Source organism: Oreochromis niloticus, linkage group LG14 (assembly GCF_001858045.2).
Source record: "Oreochromis niloticus isolate F11D_XX linkage group LG14, O_niloticus_UMD_NMBU, whole genome shotgun sequence".
NCBI lineage: Eukaryota > Metazoa > Chordata > Actinopteri > Cichliformes > Cichlidae > Oreochromis > Oreochromis niloticus.
The window spans coordinates 10,785,621-10,806,246 of record NC_031979.2 but is presented as its reverse complement, the minus strand read 5'-3'; the positions used below and the strand labels follow the sequence as shown (position 1 = coordinate 10,806,246).

General features: G+C 40.0%; 1 protein-coding gene across 4 annotated transcripts in view; it reads left to right on the top strand.

Moving 5' to 3' along the window:
* The window catches only part of rap1gap2a (RAP1 GTPase activating protein 2a), an 88,104-nt gene that overhangs the window by 5,791 nt on the left and 61,687 nt on the right, over positions 1-20,626 (top strand). For 3 of the 4 annotated variants that reach the window (XM_019345144.2, XM_005464593.4, XM_005464594.4), the window contains exon 2: positions 12,367-12,402. In XM_019345144.2, the coding sequence (XP_019200689.1) occupies positions 12,367-12,402 (36 nt within the window). Of the gene's footprint in view, positions 1-7,943; positions 8,525-12,366; positions 12,403-20,626 lie in introns of those variants that run through there. The other variant, XM_005464597.3, reaches the window with a different exon arrangement.

Sequence of the window (20,626 nt, the reverse complement as noted above, 5' to 3'; positions counted from 1 at the left end):
CCTTCAGAAATGCCTTAATTCTGTATGGCATAGATTTAACAAGTTGCTGGAAAATTCTCTAGAGGTTTTGGTTCGTATTGACATGATAGCATCATATAGTTTCTGCCCATTTCTGCAGATTTGACAGCTGAACATTCATAATCTATAGCTCCTGTTTCACCATGTCCCAAAGATCCTCTGTTGAATTGAGCTCTGGTGTCTGTAGTGGCCATTTAAGTACAGTGAGCTCATTATCATGTTCCAGAAACCAGTTTGAAATGATTTGAGCTTTGGGGCTACACTGTGACTGTAAAGGGACAAACATGGTCAGCAGCAACTAAAGTGTGCCAAGAAAATATCCCCCATCATAAAAAGCCTAGTTATAGTTGTAGAGGAAAATCCCAGTAGATCAACACTTCCTGAAATACTGAGACCAGCTTGTCTGTCACAAACAGCCATTCAGCATTCAGAGTGACTTAAATCATCTTTGTTAATGATTCTGATGCTCACTTTGAACATAAGCCTTGATCATCCCAACATGCCTAAATTCACTGATTTTCCACCATGTGGTTGGCTGATTAGATGTTTGCATTAATTGAACAGGTTGAACAGGTATACCTACAGTAATAAAGTGGCTGGTGAGTTTAAATGCGTTTTTAAAGCTCGCTAAAACCTTTAAAGGACATCAGCCGAATACAGAAACTCATCACTAGAAAACAGCTGTGCAGTACCAGCTGTGTGCATGTGATATTCAAAGAAGAACATCCTATGAAAGAAATCCTATGACACATTCATATATTCCCTGGTAGTCAATCAATAGGCAGCTTTGGTTCTTCTGTGCTCTGTGTGCGTTATAACAGATGGTGATTAATGTGAATGAGGCAGGAGCCATTAAGCAGAGCATCAGCTCTGTTACTAAATCAGCAACCCTCTGGTAAAACCTCATAAGACTAAGTAACCTATTAGCAGCACAGAAGGGGAGGCCGGTTGGGAGGAGGGAGGGAGAGGTAGACGAAGAAAAGCGAAAGGTCTCTCGTGTCTGTCTGTGTATCACCCCCTTGGGAATCTATCTAATGACTAAATACCTCATTACATGGCTGTGAGAGAGATGAAAGAGGGGAGAAGCGACACAGCAGAAATAAAGATGGAAATGTTGCGTCTCTTGTGGTGTCCCGCTGCCACCAGCTGCCGGGAAGAATTGCTACTGAGAAAGACACGAGGGACTAAAGTGAAATAAACAAAACTAGATTGATGGAAGAGAAAAAAAATAGAAATTGAATTTATAAAGTCTCAGATAAGAAAAAATGTGAGACATAAATATGCATTACTATCACACATACAACACAAACATGCTCAATGACCACTGTGCTGTTTATGTTACAGTTTTTCTGACTGCTACAACTCCAAATGCTGTTTTCTGAATCCAGTGCTGAGTCGTCTGAACCCATTTAATTAATTTATCGCCCTTTTGGCAATTTACACATATAGGCATCATTGGCAGATCTTGTTTTCTCTACTTGGAAACTTCGTTAACACATTCTTACTCGCTAAAACACCTTGCACAATCACTGCTAACACAAAACAAAACAACATTGTTCACACTTGTATACATTTTTTGAGAACAGCATAAGCCAGTTCAAAATACATAGGTGACACCATAGACTGTATATAAAAGATGGTTGCACCTGCTGAAATGTTACCCATCAGTTTTGCAGCCTCAGCATTAGTGTTTTGGTTAGCACCATGTTATTTGTCATTTATTTATTAATTTGGGAGCCAGATGTGACAACAATTAAGTGATGGGGAAGTACTGTCAGGTAACGCTAGCAAATTTGGTTAGCAAACTATATAAATAAATTGTACATCTGTAAAGCAAAGACACACAAATCTGCTACTTAGTAGCAATCTAATAAAAGGCTAGAACTTTGCTAACCAAACATGACTAAGAAGTCTAGTTCGGTGACTCGAATTGGTAGATGAAGCCTGTGAATCTAAGTAAAGGTCAATAAACCCACTATTCAGACTGACTGAGTTATTTAAAAGTCACCCACTGTTGCTGGTGTTATGAAGGGCGAAGCTACACTGCTGTGAAAAAGCACTTACCTCTTTCATGACTTCTTAGTTTTTTGCATATTTTTAACACTTGCATATTAATATTAGACAAACATAACTTGAGTAAATACAAAATGATGATACATGATTTAATTTTCTTAAAGAAGCAAAGCTATCCAAACCTGTGTGAATGAGTAACTGCCCCCTTAAGCCTGATAACTGGTTGTGCCACCCTTGGCAGCAGGAACTACAAATTAGGGGCTTGTGGAGGAATTTTGGCTCACTCTTCTTTGCCGAATTGTGTTAACTCAGCCACATTGGAGGGTTTTCAAGCATGAACAGTCTGTTTAAGGTCATGCCAAAGCATCCCAATCAGATCTAAGCCTAGACTTTGACCAGGCCACTCCAAAACCTTCATTTTGTTTATTTTGAGTCATCCAAAGGTGGACCTGTTGGTGTGTTTCAAATCATTGCATAAAACATATACCTATAGATCATTATAATTTCATGTACCAGGTTGTAATTATCAAGGTTTTTTTAATACTATAAAGTTGGATGTTTTGAAGTCTTGTGGTCTACGGGATTGATCCATTAGTACCATTTTTTAACTGGCTACAAACATCTGAGAGGCAGAGAAGACTGATTAGAGTGAAAGGAGAGATTTTTTTCTTCTTATTCCTTTCAAAATCCAAAATGTCCCACAAACATTTTACTGACTGCTGTTTGTAATGAATACTTATACTTAAGTCCTATATATACAGAAAAGGGATGTTTTAATGGGATTATTTTGGTTTTGCCAGCAAAGGGGTTTTATCAAGACACACTGAAAATTGTCTTGTATTGAAACAGTTTGAAAAGAAAATATTATTTGAAAATGGTGTTTTTTGCAAACAGTTATGAGATAATGGATGCTTTCAAGAAATGGGTGCTTGAAACTGTGAAAACCAAAAACCATGTATGAAATGAAGACAAAGTCTTCCTTTCACCAAAGCAGTAAAGTTCAGTTTTAAAATGTGTCAATTTACAGGATTGCCGTAGCTTTAAAGGATTAATCATATTGATGCTAGGTTCAGTATCAAATGTTCTTTCTTTATTATTTCTCGCCTTGCTATCAACAACTAACACACAACATTGTAAATGCAAAAAAAAAAATCACGCAGCCTCTTATCTGTCATCCAAAGAGCTCTGCTTTTGAGTTAATGTTGTTTCATCAGCATCACATTAACAGAAGAGTCTTAGGAAGATGCTGTGAACAGCAAACCTGTGCTGGCATAGTGTTGTGACATTAGACACTGATAAAGGATATTTATAAGATTGCAAATGACTCATGGCCTGTTACACAGATGGCCCACTGCTCTAGCTACACAGTCAGATCAGGCTTTACAGTTTCATGAACAACAAAGAAAATGCACCGTGCAGGATGCGTTATACCTATGTATATTAAGCTAGTCTTTTATATGGCACAAAGTCCTGCTAGAAACAAGTCTTGCAACTTGGCAGCTATCCTGGAACAAATCCCGAGAGCTTGAGAGAGCTGATTTGAGATTTGAGAGCTGAAGTCCCTGCTATAGAAATGAATGGAGATGGTTGGAATCATCTCTTCAATGTCACTGGGTCATAAATTGCATTTATATTAAACTGCCAACAAAATCCAAGTTTTAAAAAATGTAAACAAAAAAACAAAACAATAAATCTCTCCTTTTTCCAAAGATTTAAATCACTTTTTACCAGTTAACCATATTTCTAATGTACATGTCCAAAGTTTCACAACAATACATTACATTACAATCGATTTAAAGTAGTGTAGTATACCATAATCTGATTTATATTTTCCAAACATTATACACACATTATGTGTGTGTATGTGCTTCCTAGGAGGCAGAAGGAGTTCTCCAGGCTTTCAGAAGGTCTTTCAAAGTTTTTCCTATGACCATTTTTAGAGGAATGTTTGGTAGCACTTTATAATAATGTCACACTATAAAGCATTCTTAAGGTATTCATAAGGTATTAGCAAGTGCTTAATTCATAATTTATATAGCATTACTCCTACAAACCTAAAAGGCGATCTCCAGCAGAGGAACAGTGTCTCAAAATCACATGCTTAAGAAATGGGGGGGAAAATCCAGCAAAGACCTGACACACAAGCCCTCAGAGATGCATCTGACCCTTCAGTTGATCCGTCTGCTGTTCACTGAATTGCATTAGAAATGGTCCCAGTGGAAGGGTGGCTGTCAAGTAATCATTAAGGAAGGCAAACAGACAAAAGACTGTGGTATGCCAAACTGTAAACAAAGTTCAGTTTCAGGACAGCTTCAGCATCAGTGTCTGGAGTGATGAATACAAATTTGAGATTTTTGGCTCAAATTTTTGTCAGTATGTACAAAGGAGAACAGGAGGTGCACACCAGTGAGCATCTATAGCCAAGTTTTAATTAATACAATGATCATTTTTATATTTCTGAGCAAAATATAAAAACGAGGGATGGCCCAAGACTTCAGTACAGTGCTGTATATACAAATTTTGTACATAATCATTTCATGTAGCAACCACTATCATTTATTTCAAATATTTTTTAAAGGTTTTTATATTTTTATAATGGGAGCATCGAACCAATGCCATGCTAGTTCATGTTTCTCTACATGATTATTGCAACAACAAGGAGATATGCGCCACACAGCTGATACAGTCGTGAACCTTCACTCTGCAGTCATCAGTGCATCAGTGTGACTGGCTAATGTTTCCCATTTGCCGATGTCACACAGGGACGGGACAATCGCCATCTTTAGCATGCCTCACGTCTCAGGTAGACCACAATTGCCTGAGTGCTATGTCTTCTATATATAGCAAAATGTCTCTGGCACAACACAGCGCCATCGTCAGTCTTTATTGCTGACACACTGCGTATAATAAAAGAGTTTGAACAAATTAATGGAGTTTAATACTTACCATGCACTTGGTGTTGTTTATCAGTTGCCAACACTGTGGCGACCTGGTGACATCAGCCAACTGGTTACTGTCGGGTGATGTCACCCAGCCCACTTACAAACATCTGTGGTGCTGTGAATGCACGTTTCAGATCTCAAGGATAAAATGAGTGTGTTGCACTTAAACCTGAGAGGAAATATGAGTGTCATAAATATCGTTATTCCACAGTTTTTATAAAACTGAACTTGCGGTTTGCTTTTGCTCAGGCTAACATTAAACTGGCCATGGTGAAATATATATAGAATAGACAGATATTGAGTCATCGCATATTAGATTAAACAAATGAAGCTGTGCGACACTAAACAAAGAGAAGATGATCCTCTGACTTAAATCTGCTAGCAAGTAGTGATACATGCTGCACACATGCAGTTACTTTACCTCCAGATGACGCTTTATTAAAGCTATTTTTACCAAGAGAAACATGCTTTTTTGTGATACTGTTTGCAGGGTGTGTACTTCACACAACCGCAAAATTGTGTCATCGCCATAGTGACAGCTTTTCATGTTCATGTTGTAGTTTTGGTCAAGGAGTTAAGACCTGCAGCAAAAGTCTTGTCACTGGCTTGTACTTTATTTTTTACTTTTCCCTATTTTATCTTTTGTTCTTCAAGTTTTCCCATCATTCATTAATCTTATTTTCTAACCTGCTGGCATCTGCAATTAGTATTTCTTTTATTTACATATTTTAGGACCATCAATAGAAATCGGGGAAAATTTTAAATTGGTGTTAAAAGTTGTTAGTTTGCATTTGTTCAGGAGGGTTGAATTTTCCTGTTTCATCCACAAAAATGTTTTGAAAGTAACATCTGGCTCCTCGGCTGCTGCGTCACCAGCTGCTGTCTCACGGCTCCCCTGTGCTGTTAGGTGCCCACTCATTTTAACAGAACATGGATTCCTGATGTATCAGAAAACTTTGTGTATGTGTGTGTGTGCGTGTGTGTGTGTGTGTGTGTAGCATAAAGACATGCCTCTGTTTTTTTGTGGGACACAGCAATTTGCAGCATTTATTGAGCTTGATCTTTCATGGTACTAGTTAAAGTTTGAGATCCAAAGTATTTTTTCTTTGTCAGTCTGATATTCGCATTTTCTTCTTGCTGGTGTTGTGTTGATGTTTTCTCACATCTCTAAACCACTAGAGGGAGAGTGAGTGACAATCTTAAAAGAGACTGAAAGCATGTTGATAATTGAGACTTTAATTGTGAAAGCATTACGCCATCACATTCAACAGACTTCTAAAGTGCTTGTTTGGTTTCTTGTTCTCACTGGACATGTTTTGAAGTGACTGGAAATGAAAGTAGCTCTCTTTGAATACAGAAGGACGTGTTGCCTATTTCAGTGTGAAAAAGAATAACTGAAACCATTGTTTTCAATTCAACAGAAAAGCCTTGGGGGGAAATTGCATTTGAAATGATACTATGTCTGTTTGAATGGGTTTTATGTTATTACTTGTATTTATGGCATGCTTTGTGACAGCTTCACTAGTACGGCAGCCACAGAGTGGCTGGATTAGCTACTGTTGCAGATAGCATCTTGTTGTCAAACCACGGCCTGTGAAATTAGAAAGCTGCTATTCAGTTTATTGTTAAGTTAAGCTGAAATTGAAATAACCTCTTTATTATTGTACTTGCTCCAAATTGTAATTATTCCCCAGCTCCTTATCACCATATCATTATCTATACGTAACTATATATAGACAGAAAAGAAGACTAATTTTAAAGGTAACGAGTGGGATTTAATAGACTGGTCATTTAAATCTTACATGAGATATTGTGCTATCCATAATGTTAAGTTATGTTTAGTTTTTTTTTTTTTCAACTTTGAAACGTCCTGCAAAACAAATTAAAGTATGTTAACTTTGCTTTATTCAGCAGTTGCATGAAATAATTTACTCCATAAGGAGCAGTAAACCTCAGAGCAGCTGCCTGTACACAAAGAAAATCTTCTGGAGCGCTGTGACTTATTTCTAAGTTATGCTTTTTACCATGCTTCACCACTACAATCACTCTCGCGTTCCCCCACCTTTAAAATCCCACTTTAACCCCTGACTATATTAATTTTCCTGTGAGACTCTGTCTCCACACCTACACCTACAACGTAGGCAAATACACCTAGATTCTTTTAAGTGTTTTTCTTTGATCGTGGTGTGCATAACAGAGTTCACTCATTAGAATTAGAATGGCCGTATTCTGGTGTATTAATACTGTTATATTATAATGTTAAAATGGCCCAAGGTTCACTTTCCTTAAAAATAGCTAGTAAAAATGTCCTTCAAGTACCTGCTTTTGCTTTTACACTGTGAGTATATTTAACAGCCTGCAACGCTGCAGATCACAAACACACTGCACATTGAAATTGAACTGTTGAAAAACTGAGGGCTTGTAAAGTGAGGTTTGTTTGCAGCTGTCCTTCAAATGAATTGAATGGAGCAGGTGTAAAAAAAAGTGAAATCTATTTATCCCGTTAGGCGTACAGAACGCTTATTTGATTTCTCTCACTACACTGCGTGCACATTAATTCTGAGAGTGTCAACTCTGGAGTGAGAAGAAAGGGCGTCAGGAAGGACACTCCCTTTGGCCACAACATGAGAGGTTTCGCTGCAGTCTTTCTGCACAACTGTTGGGCTCTTTTTTCTTTCCTTCAGAGGAGTGTTAATGCTATGTAGTGCAACAAAAATAATCCAGTTTGACTCCTCTGTTGAGCAACTGGCATATTTTCCATTCAACACAGACTCTTCTGATACACTTATATAGATTAGAAATAGGAATGACGCAATAGAAATATAGCTTTTTGCAGCGTTAACCTGAAGTTTCCACAATCCGCATCAAAATGCTCGATCAACTTATCATCTTTGCTTATTCAGGGACATTTTTGCATGTGTGAGTGTAAACAAAAAAAGGGGGCAGTGCAGTCAGTTATCGCATTTCCTGTTGGACAGCGTGTAAGCAAGAATACAACGTACATGTGTTTTGGTTGTGGTTATTGAGATAGCGCTGTATTGCATGTGTAGCCCTTTACATGTGTGTTTGTGTGGGAAACAAACCAGCAGAGTCAGATGGGTGGTTGTGGTCCCTCCTCATTTGGCTCCTCCCCTACCCTGCTGAAATATGTGTACCTGTATGTGTCAGTGTGTCAGATTTGAGCGTGGGTTTGACAGACTGTGAACCAGTGTTTCAGGAAAGTTGTTGATGGGTCAAGTGGCAAATTGGACAACAGCAGCTGTGGAGAGGCAGGTGAAAAAGAGCAGGGAGAGAGAAGGCAAGACAAACAGAGGGGGAGAGGGCGAGAGAGGGAGTGAGACAGAGAGCCTGGCTCAGACAGACAGACAAAGTGCAAGTATACAGAGTGTGTGTGTATATATATATATACACACACACACACACACACACATAGAGGAAGACTGTCAGCGGAGCACACAGTTCCCAGAGGAGAGCGGCAAAAGAGACTGCTGAGAAGGTCAGACTGACAAAATGCTGAGGAGGAGAAGTGTGTCATTTGGTGGATTTGGATGGTATGTATGTGTTTTCATTCAATGCTCACGTGTGTTTAGGAAAGTTTGCATTGTGCATGTCCATGCTCACATTTGTGCCCATTTACATGCAGTTCTACACTGAGTTTGAATCATTCCCATTGTGCTTTATAATCAGCTGCAGCGTGTGCCAGTTGTTGTTACTGTGCAGTGTGTGAATGGGTGGAGTAGAAATGTAAACTTTTTTTATGAAAAGGAAGGATGGGTGGAGGGCTCCTCTGTGTCACACCTCTAACACTTTGTCCTCTGTTTGTCTGTGTTTGTGCATGTGTGTGTGTGTGATCATTTACAGTTTCACTCTGTGTTGTCTCTGTTGAGGGAGGGATTATATTCAACAGGCGACTTTATTTCTGCCTGCTGGCAGTTGTGGTTGTTGTTGCTGCTGTGCTGGTAAAGGGACGCAGCTTGTTCTGGTAATGCTCTCCTACTATATTGGCAGAGGGAAGTTCCCATGATGCAGCATTAAAGAAGCTGCCAGCAAGCCCATTTAGCACTGAATGCTGTGACACACTCGGATGGAGTGTTTTTGTGCGCTTGGCTCCCTTGCTGCTAGTCATTCTGACACTGAAGCACATCTTCAGAGCACTTAACCTTCCCAGCTGGGCTGATGCAGCATAGGCCAGACAGGCTGAGATAACCTCAAACAGACAGAGCTGAGGAGCAGCAGCAGCTTTGTGTGCAATATGTTGTGTTTTGCAGAAAAAAAACAAAGCTGGACAAAAAAAAAGATTTCAGACACACTAATTTTTGAAAAGAATGTCATTTTTTTAAAATAACTTTCAGGATAGATGTAATCCTCCACTGTCATAAGTCAATGGTGATAGTGAGAAAATAGAATTAAGTGGTCAGAAGGTTTAGATAAGCTGCTTTCGTTTTGACTGATAATGGGTTACGGGTCCAAGTGCAATTCAAGTGGCTCAGTGCAGTCTCAGCACATGTTTGAATGCTCTGTGATTGAAGCCTACACATTATTCATCCACAGGCTTAATGGAAGATGAGTAATGCACTGTGTGATCATTCCTCTGCTAGTTAAAATATACTCTCATGTCTCTCTGTGATACTTCTCTGTTAGAGATCCAGTCTTTTTAATCCTTGGGGAAAAAAATATTCCCCTAAAAGAAAAATTGTATCAGCATTTTACAAAATTCTTAAACCAAGAAATAATTCCACGTGTTAAAGCTCGTGGAATTATGTCTCAAATTTTCTTCTTTTGAATGCTCAGTGTGAGATGAAGGGATATGTTAAGGGGGATTATTTTTCTTTTCTTTTGGATTGCTGTTAGAAATTTACAGGATTATGTTTTGTATGCTGCTAAGATTAGGCAGGGTGTGACGGGAAAATGCACTTCTCACAGGTCTGATGATAATGAATGCTGAACTTGCAGCATCCGGTGAAATTCTTGTACATTGTCAGTTGTAAACAAAGAACATCAGCATATAAGTATTTAGAAATTGTACAAATTTCTAAATTCTTACGAGAAGTTGAACCCTCTTCATTTTGGGTGTGAGCTTAAATGTAGCAGCATCCAGATGCAAACTGACAACATACTACTGTGAAGTTCCTTAAAATGTTGTTTACACTGTTTTGTTTTTGAGCAGTTTCAAAATCTTAGTCACATTAGGCTTACCTTCCATGTGTAGTATTTAATTATCAGTTCATCTAGTCACAAATTTGAACATTTTTTGGTTTATCGCGGGCGCAGATATGGATGAATGGAAGCTGTTTGAACATCTGCTAATCAGCACATTAGTAAATTTAAAATCAGATGTAGAGGTGAGGAGGACGCCGAGCTTACTGTTACCAAACAATGGTGACCATCTGTCACTTTCTTTGGATAAGAAAAATGTACTCAATGGCCACTTTGTTAGGTACACATATTCAACTGCTTGTTAACATAAATAGCTAAGCAGCCAATCCCATGGCAGTAACTAAGTGCGTTTAGACATGTAGACGTGGACATGATGATTGAGCATCAGAATGAGGAAGGTGAGGTGATTTAAGTCAGTTCTCTGAGCCTTGCTAATGTAAAGTTCACAGGAGATTGGTCAAATTGCTTTAAGCTAATAGGAATGCAACAATTACTCAAATAACTACTATTAACAAACATAGTATGCAGAAGAGCATCTCTGAATGCACAATACATTTAGCCTTGAAGCAGCAGAAGACCACACAAGCACATCTCCTGTCAGCTGAGAACAGGAAACTGAGGCTGCACTTCGCACAGGCTCACCAACATTGGATGATGTAAGACTGAAAAACAAATCAATCTAATGATCCTAAACAGCATGATAGCATGGATCAGTCCTACCTTGTATCAGCATATAAGTCTGGTAGTGGAGCTGTAACAGTGTGGGGGACAGATTCTTGTCACACTTTAAGCCCCTTAGTACCAACTGAGCATGCAACAGCCTACCTGCTGACCTTCATGACCACAGTGTACCCACTGTATCTTCTGTTGGCTGTTTCCAGCAGAATAACACACTATGTCACAAAACTCAAATCATATCAAACCCGTTTCTTGAACATGAGAATGATTTCACTGCACTCAAACGACCTCCACAGTCACCAGATCTCAATCCGAGCTCAATGGAGCAGTTTTGGAATGTGGTGCAACAGGAGATTCAGATCATGGATGTGTAGCTAGCAAATCTGCAGCAACTGTGTGATGATGTCATGTCAGTATGGACCAAATATTGTGACCGGTGTTTCAAGCACCTTGTTAAATATGTACCACAAAAAATTAAAGAAATTCTGGAGGCCAAAGGAGGTTTGAACCCAACGCTAGCAAGGTATACCTAATAAAGTGGCCGGTGAGCATATATAGTGGTTTTACTGCTAAAATCTGGTGATGAGATTTTGCTCTCATAATATGTTTCAACAAACATATGTTATCATTTCCCCTGACCTGTAATTGTATGATTTGGTGGATTATTGAGCCATAATGTAGATGGTGTGTATTTTCAGCTGCTGCTCTGTTACGACATGACTGAGGGTAATTCATCTGTCACAGCACAGTCATAAAGTGCAATAGTTGTTTTAGGAACATGATGAACTAACTGCAGTTAAATAAGAAGCTTTCTGTTCTGACATTTGAATATCAGGTTTGTTGCATGACGGTGAAACATCACAAGAGCTTACAGTATTCATCTCTGATCTGATGCTGCTGTAATGCTGCACTGTTATTGATATCAAATAAGTGGAAAACATTCAAATGATATTTAAAATTTCTATGCTGGCCACTGCGTAGATTGCGGTAAGGCATGCATTTGCTGATAAGAACACACAAAATAAACATTAAATTAAGACTCTTGACATATTTATAGTTTCCTTTATGGAAAAGCCTCAAGCGACTCACACGAACAGCAGCAACAAAACTGAAATGTTGTGAATATGAAACGGCCGATTGCTCCTGTTTGTAGTGTGGCCAGTGTGCAGTGAAGCACTGAGACGTCTCATAACCGTTCTGAGCAGCTTGCCGAGAGGTAACTTCGTTAAACGAGGCTGTCTGTCATAAAGTAGGCTCTGCTCTATGCCAGTTCCTTACATTCACACTGCCGCAGCTATTAAGGCAAATAGAAGCAACCACAGTTTTAATGACCTTTTCTTTTTTTAAAGCCACAGAGGCACGGGGGGGGGCTGTGGAGACATAAATCTCACTCCTAACCGTCTTTATCTGCCTGCCTTCCTGTGCTTATGTCCTTAGTAAATTAGGAGCAATTAGACTAAAGAATTGAATTGCTGCTTGGAGCAATTTGTATCAGAGACATGATCAATAATAATTTCCCCTTTATGTGTGTGTCTGCCTTCTCTTGCTTCTTTTCCAGGATTGACAAGTCCACTTTGTCAGCACTGAAAGCACGGTAAGTGTTTTTTTTTCTTGTTCTTGTTATTTTTAGAGGTTTTAGAGGGAGGATGACATAAAGCAAAAGGCCTGGGCCGCCCTGGTGTGGTCTATTCCTTTGACAGCCTACATGGGCACTCTGGGTCAGTTTGGAAATCTTATTCTCTCTTCTGAACCCAATCACCACAACTTCCAGATAATATTCAAAAATTTGTCCGTTAAGAACAAAGCCATATTTTCTGCAAAACACACATAAAAATACAATATACACCTCTTTACACAGGGCTCTTTACACAGGGCTCTTTACACAGGGCTCTCCAACCTCCGGTCCGAGTGACAGATTTCCTAAATTGATTCCTTTCTTCTTCATTTTCATTCACTCTCATTCACTTTCTCTTCACTGCCAGCTTGTACCTGTTGGCAGGTCATACCCGCACAAGGAGGAAGTTTCTCACGCAGATACCTGTACTGCTAAGTACTCGAGTGAATTCTAGGTAAATTCTGTGGTTGTACTGTGGCTCCCAGGTGTGACTGCAGTTTTTGAATACTATGTACTGGCATAAGCAGCCTTCTCTGGGTTTTTCCATTAGGGTTTGTTTGGGCTCTGCGACCTAAAAATAAGTAATCAAATCCAGCTTGTAGTTCATTGCACAAAGAATACAGACATTTGAAACACATGTTAGAATTATTAAAGGCATTATATTAACCTTTATTAAAGCCTTTAAGATAACATCAAGATATATGCATGTATTAAGGTTCTTTGAGATTCTTCAAGCATACTGGTGAAGGATGATAGTAGGAAGAACCATTGCATCATTCCAGACTGCCTTTAAGAGGCATGGTTATTGCTGCATGTGGATTGTAACATCTAAATGTGGTCTAAATCTCACCAGCTGCATGAAATTTCTTTGCATGTACTGTAACAGACCTTTATTTTTCAATAACAAGGACTTATCATAGCTGCAGCTCTCTGACCATTTGCTTTGTTTTTGTGTGGCTGAGTTGAGCTAAGATGGTGTTGTTAACTCTTAGATTGGATGTCTTAATTTTGTTAATAAGAACTGACAGCATTCAACAAGCAGTTATTAGTTTCGGTTCATGTTTCACACCTCTGCAAGGAGAAGACAGAACCTGTCTCATGTGGATTTAAATGTGTGCAGTGACTTTGCAAATTTAGAGGAACAGTGTTGTGAAAATTACACAGTGCTGTGAACTTTTGAGGTGTAGAATTACTGCTTCCGCTTTTACCTTAATTCATTCGGGGAAGGGGTAGAGAATGTGATCATGTGAATGCCACTTGCACAGTTGTGTACTCTATTCATGTGGCAATCTTTGAGGATATTAAGTATGTGAAGCTTCTCTGTGTTGAAACAAACCACCGGCAAGCCTCGCTACAGGAAGTTGCCTTAGTGAGGACAGATGATGGGTTTTTGTGTGTGTGAACTCTATCTATACCCCAAAGCCACCATGTTTAAGCACAGACACCATTTCTCTTGACCAAAGGAACCACACACTCTACTTTTCTTACCAACTTCTCTCTCTTCTCTCCGTAGGTGCCATGATGGCACCATCTATTTAAACATGCCAGATGGATAGCCTTAGAGAACTGATCATATTTTAGATATGTAAACATGACTTTTGTTACTCTGGGTGGTGGCCAGGAAAACCCCTCCATGTCATGCTAATGATTCTGTATCTTCAAAGAAAAATGAACAAAGCATGCTGGAATATCAGAATCGAGGATTAGAAGTTTGGATTTAACAAAATATCTGCAACACGCTGATTTGAACTGGAAACAAGTAGCCTGATGGCAGTGGCACATATTGTTTTTTGAAGAACTCAAATTACAGAATAAACGTATGAAAAAATATTTTTCTATTCATGTTTTCCTCTGTTTTACAAATCCAAGTTCTGGGTTTATGTGGACTTTTATTATTCTATTAAAATCAAGCAATTGTCTTGAATTTTCACAGAATAAGAGAAAAAAAAAAAACATTATTAGGATGCATTATAAGAATGTAAAAGGTTTGCATGAACAGTACTTGAAATGGTGGAATAGGGCTCCAGATGCTGCTATGGTAAAACCTTAATCATGGTAGATTTTGTGGTCTAAACAGAAAAGTGTAAGCAGGTTAGCATGTAACATGTAAAGTAGGACTCGTCTTTTATCTGTTCTCTCACATACAAACAGCTGTGCACACTTTCAGTGTCTCCTGCATGGCCAGGTGTCATTAGATCATCTACTCTGTAGTGGGTCTGAATATCAATGAGTGAGTCGTGACTTCTGCTGGAGCTCCTGGTCTGCCCGAGCGATGAATAAAACCGACCTGTGTGTGCGCGTGTGTGTGTTTGATCCGGGCGTTAGATGTAAGAAAACAGTGCAGAAGCAGGAACTGTAGGACTGGAAATAAAGGAGAAGACAGTCTGTGCAAAAGACATTTTGCAGTATCTCAATGATTTGTTGATGAGGACGGAGGTGTAGATAAATTGATGCAAGTGAGTTCATTACTCTTGTGATCCTGCTGAATCATATCATTATGGGTCACAGGAAATGTGAGAGTTACTAGCATCCATCTACCTATTATCTTCCAGTTATTCAATTCAGGTTGCCGGGCAGGACTGGACACTATCCCAGCTGTCATAGAGCAAACGAAGCCTGGACAGGTCACTAGGTCTAATCCACTGTTGCTGTTTTAATGCAAACAACATCTTCCTGAAATTCACATTTAATTTATACTTTGAGGACTTTGACATTCTTCATATTCCTAATTCATGAGTTTCAGGATATTCTTGAAATTTGGTTTGCAAAACGTCTGTGATTAAAAAAATGAAAATAAAAAAACAAAACACATGCAGCAATATACAGTACAGGAGAGTAAAGCCACAAGGGGGGAGGAGAGGAAACAAGAGAGCGGAGAAGGCCAAAGGAGCAAAAACATCAGTTGGATTGCACACTTCAAAGTTTGCAGCTGCAGGGCAGCAGGTGTGAGGGCTTTATTTTGTTCTCCTCTCCCCTTTCCGTCCCGTCTGCCCTTGGTTCAGAGTGTGCTATTTATTCCTCTGTTGCTCCAGCTCTTTCTCCCCATGTCTCATCTCTCCTCTGTCATTAATCCCGGTCTCCCTCTGCCTCTTCTTTGCTCACGGGTGCTACAAAGGATCTCTCCTCCTTCACCGTACAGCCGTCACCTCATTAATAACTGTATAATCAAGCCCGTGTTTGTGTGTGCGTGTGTGTGCACGCACGTGCGTGTGTGTGTGTGTGTGAGCAAACACATGCATCTGTTTTGTCTTCAAGTGGTGCTGAGGGTGAGTGAATATCACAAGTGGACAAACAGGGATAATAGAGGAGAGAGAGGACGAAAAGGGGGCAAGGTTGCACCTGATCAGCTTCTTAATACTGTGTGACGATGCCACGCAAGCTGTGGTGAGTAACTGCAGTCTTTTTCTCTCTTGCGTCTATTTCTCCTTATTACATTCTTAAATCAGATGTTTTTTCTTATATTAGCTCGCACTTTGTTGCGTAACACCTGAGATCTTATGAAACCAGTGGAGTAGTTTCTCCTCCTGCTGAGAAGTTATTAAAGTCTGAAAAGCAGATTTCTGATTCGATTGCTATGAATAAGTTCATATTGCTTTTTTTGTCCGCTGAAGGTGCTGTGAGGACTCGGTTGGCCTAGTGAGAGCATCTCTCTTGTGTAGTCAGAGTATCTAATGGGGATCTAAACAGGCAAATAGTGCACACACGGTGAAAACAAGCAGCTCTTGCCGTGTCTGTGGGTCTACTCAACTTCACATGGGTTGAAGTAAAGTAGTGTGGACTGCACTGAAACTAGTTTAAAGAGAAAGTCGGTAAAAGCAGTACAGATCAGAGTGTATTGGAGCAGACTGTAATAAAACAGTGTCACTTCAGGATATTTGACGCCGCAGTCATAGAGCTGTTCATCGCATTGTCTGATACGGATCAGATGATTGCTTTGGTCTGCGTGAGGTGGATACCCAGGATGTGAAATCGGTCTAAAGGATTGATCTTTCTGTGTCTATTAGTGAAGCTCTGTGTCACAGTCATGGCTCCCGGCTTTCTCTTGTAAGACGCTTCAGCAACAGACGCTTCCACAGTGCAGTAAACCAAAACAAATGACTTGGATATCTTGTTTAATGTGGTTAACCACAGATTGTTTTATTGGCTTGTTTTGTTTTTTCCTTCACAGCCGGCTGTCTGCTCGGCTTCTTGATGATACTGTTGTTAGCATGCATGCGTGTGTTTGCGCAGAGGTCACAGCCACTTGCTGCTAATTATACATTGTTATATGTTATTTCCATTCATTCTCTGCTCAGTCTAAGCGGAGCAGCTGCTTGAATCCGAAAGCGCCTCCCAGCTCAGATGGATGGCTTATAGTGGATGGGATGTGGATAAAGCTGTGATGTTCTCCAAGACTGTAACCAAACTGTACATTTTTTTGATGTAATGTAGTTATTTTGCAAATATGAAAAAAGTTTACTTTATCGTCCATCCAGATTATTGTCCAGACTGAGAGGCAGTTTTAGTGGCAGAATAAAGGCCGACAGGCTCAAGAGAGAAGAGGAAATATGAAAGAGGTCTTTTTAAAAGAGGGGACACGATAAAATGAAAAAAGCCCCCTTCCCTTGTCGTTGTCTAGCCTAGTTTTTTGGGGCCAGGTGTAAATGTTATCTGGTTGCCAGCATCATGGAAAAGAGCAAATGGGCTGCTGCTGCCGCTGCTGCTATTTCTGGAGCCTGGCATTTAATCTATCTCTCGGTGTACCTTCTATATTGCGGGGAACGACGGCGAGTTGTGGCCACCGAACAAACAGGAGACTGAATGTCCGCTGGTATTATATTTACTTTAGGTGACGGCTTATTAAAGCTGGAGGCTTTGCTTGGCAGCACGAGGAGAAGAAGCAGTGATTAGTCACAGGGAGGCTGTATGCAGCCTTAATGAGCTGTCAACTTTATTGTGTTTTTCCTTATTGGAAGTGCTTGTTGATGCAGTGTACACAGATACAGTCTGCTACATAATTTAATATAAGCCTGCAATCACTGGCAGGGGGGGGAAAGCGAAGAGCAGCAATGAAGGACAGAAGTTCACTCAGTTAATATCTAATGCACAGCTGCCCACAGTGACCGTGACCTTCAGCTGGGGTTAATCTGGGAACCAGAGTTCAATATACGCAACCTGACAGAGGTCAGGTGGTTCAGTTTCAGTTTGCTTCTTTTAGCAGCGCAGCTTCGGGCCTTGCCTGCGTGTTTTGTTTCCCTCTGCCTCAGAGCGTGTGAAAAAAGGTTAGAGAAAGCAACCACACAGTTGCGGATGCATTAGCAGCAGTATGATGTGGGAAGTGGTCGGACTCCACCCGTTCTCGTGCACTCAACAAAGGATGTCGCACTTCCTCTCATATCACGCCTCCAGTTTCAGTGACGCTACGCCATAGGAAACCATTTACACACTTTTTATGTGTACCATGTAATTTTTCTAATGAAAATAACTGAATGTATCCACTTCTAATAAAAATCATTTAGATTCAATTGTTAAAATTTTTGTTTTGGGTCCTAGTCTTTTATATACTTATCCACTTATTTAGAGATCTTGATATCTTTGTGCAGAAATATGGACGTTTCATTCTCTCCTGTGGCCACAAGAGGGAGCCAAGTCCATGTGTTTGTCCCAAACTGACTCCTACAGCAGTGAGCAAAAATCAGTGCACTGCAATGAAAGCAGCTGAAGTGAAGTAAAAGATCCACTGGGTGGAACAGTTTCTCTATTAGATCAGTGCCATCCCACCTGTTAACATGTAGACCTGTTGAAGGTACTACTGGGAATGACGTAAGAATAAATTATCTGGTTAAACCAATACAAGCGATGCAAGCTGACCCACTGAAGTCATACCTAAGAAATTGGAAGGTATTTTTATGTTGCTTATGCTTAAATATTTATACTTATAAATTTATGTTACACATTACCAACATTAAAAAAGCCACAATTCTGCATGATGGTCTCATCAGTTAAATTTCTCCTGATATAAACATGAAGTCCAGCAGGCTCATATCTGTACCACTGCAAGACAAAACCACAGCCATATTGTCTTCAACAGCCTATAGGGAGCCGTGGCTGTTGCCATGGCAGCAAGAACTGATGATCAGCTGATGGTCCAGCATGGCTCATTACCATGGTGACGAGCCTGGGTTGTCTCACCTTGCGGCCGGACTTCATTGGCAACACATAAGAATGCAACCTGCAGAAAGATGCCGTGACTTGTAATACGAGCGATCACCTACACTCAAAGTTTCATTTTATTCATGAATTTGCTTGTTGTTATTAAAAGTTGATAAAATGCTGGAGGTTTATGTATATTTCCAGTCACATGGCATATTGTATTCGAGACACCTCAATACAAATGTTTTTTTGTTATACACATATATGAAACATCTTGTGTTTTATTGACCCAGTGTCCTATTTTACTTTCTTCTTCCCATGCTCTAGTTTCCTTATATTTACACTTAATCTGCATTTGCTAAAATAAGCACTTCATCACATTTGCCTGCTGTCTTACACGTGGCTTAAGGCGGTATCAGTGAGAAACGATACACACGGTGAACATATGGAAACAGGACGTGTTAGCTGCTCTTAGCTACAGCAGCAGCAGGGAGGGGAGTAGTGTGAGCTCCCTGAAACACAATCACATCCCTGTGTAGTAGTACTTACTTACTCTCAAAGTGGTCAACACTAGACTGCACCTCTGAGACAATCATTAAATCACCAGAGCGGCATTCATCAGATGTTGTGTTTCTGGTTACTGGGGCAATCTAAGTCAAGCATTTAGTTCCCTTTAAGTTCTTTTTTTAGTCACCAGCAACAGAAATATCTGCTCTCTCTCTCTGACTCTGTTACATCACCCTTCACTATGTTTACCAGCTGATTGCTGGATGTTTTTTTTCTCCTTTCTGCTGTTAAGTGCCAGGCTTTAAGTATAAGAGCAGTGAGAGGGAACTATTAAGAAATTGGCAAAAAATGAACTAACCAAAGCGGAAATATTTGTAAATTGGGGGGATATGTACAGTACATATAGCCATGTGAGCTATTCTTAATCCCAGTGAGCTGGTTATGTTATAGCATATTTACATACACTAATCATAACTACACAGATAGAAAATAGCCAACTTCTTTCTGTTTGTTCTTCGTGTGCTCTTGTTTTACTTTCTGTAATGGCTGACAGCAAATGAAACTCTAGCCTGAAGGCTTCACTGACACAGGTTTTCTTTTGATTATTAACAAGCAAGGAGTAAAAACAAATTACTGTCTGCTTGTTTTCCTCTGTCCTCTCTCGCTGTCTCTTAAATGTTTTGTCACCGCATGTGCTCTGCTGCTTGTTAAAGCGACAGTTTTGTTACTCTAAAGTCCCCCAGACAGCCAGCTGCCTCTTTGCTTTTGACAAATATTTACTTCTTGCCCTCTCCCTGATACTACACGTACACTCACACACACACACTCACACACACACACACACACAAAGTAGCTGATAGCGCACCATCTGGCCTGAGTGCGGGCTGTTAAGGGCTCATAAAAGTAGACCCTCACCTATTTAGAGCCGTAAGGGCTCCCCGGGCGGGTAAACAGCACACACACAGACACACACGCACACATACACACACACTTTTCTTCTGCATACATGTGCCCACGCACATTCACATTCAATATTCACATCCACTGGGGATGTAGGAGGTGAGACAGGTAGGAGGTGAGAGCATCAAAGGATGTACCTGGTCCTGTTCTGAGAATGTCTTCATAACTACTGGCCTCGCTGACTTGCTTTGAGGATAAACAGAGATTGATTCAGCAAACTTCCAAACTGACCCTACAGTTACATCTGAGTCAGCCCTGATACAGATGCACATCTGCTAGCTTTGTGCTTATGCTTGTTTTTTTCATCGCATGAAAGTGACTTAAAATTTTACGAATTACGTAATGTGAGGCTCATACCTCATTTTTAACTGACAGCCAGTGGTTGTCAGATGGCTTTAGAGCGGTCTCTAGGCCTGTGTATCTTAATCCTGCACTGTAAACAAGATTTTACCAACAAGTTTGCGTTATGTGGTTAACAGTGACATGTCTGTAAAATAATGATAGATTTGCAGAAAAGATTAAGAGATGTTTCTTCATTCAGAGTAAAATTATATCTTTGAGCAACATTCAGAGATTTGTTATACACCAAGAAGGTACATAATGT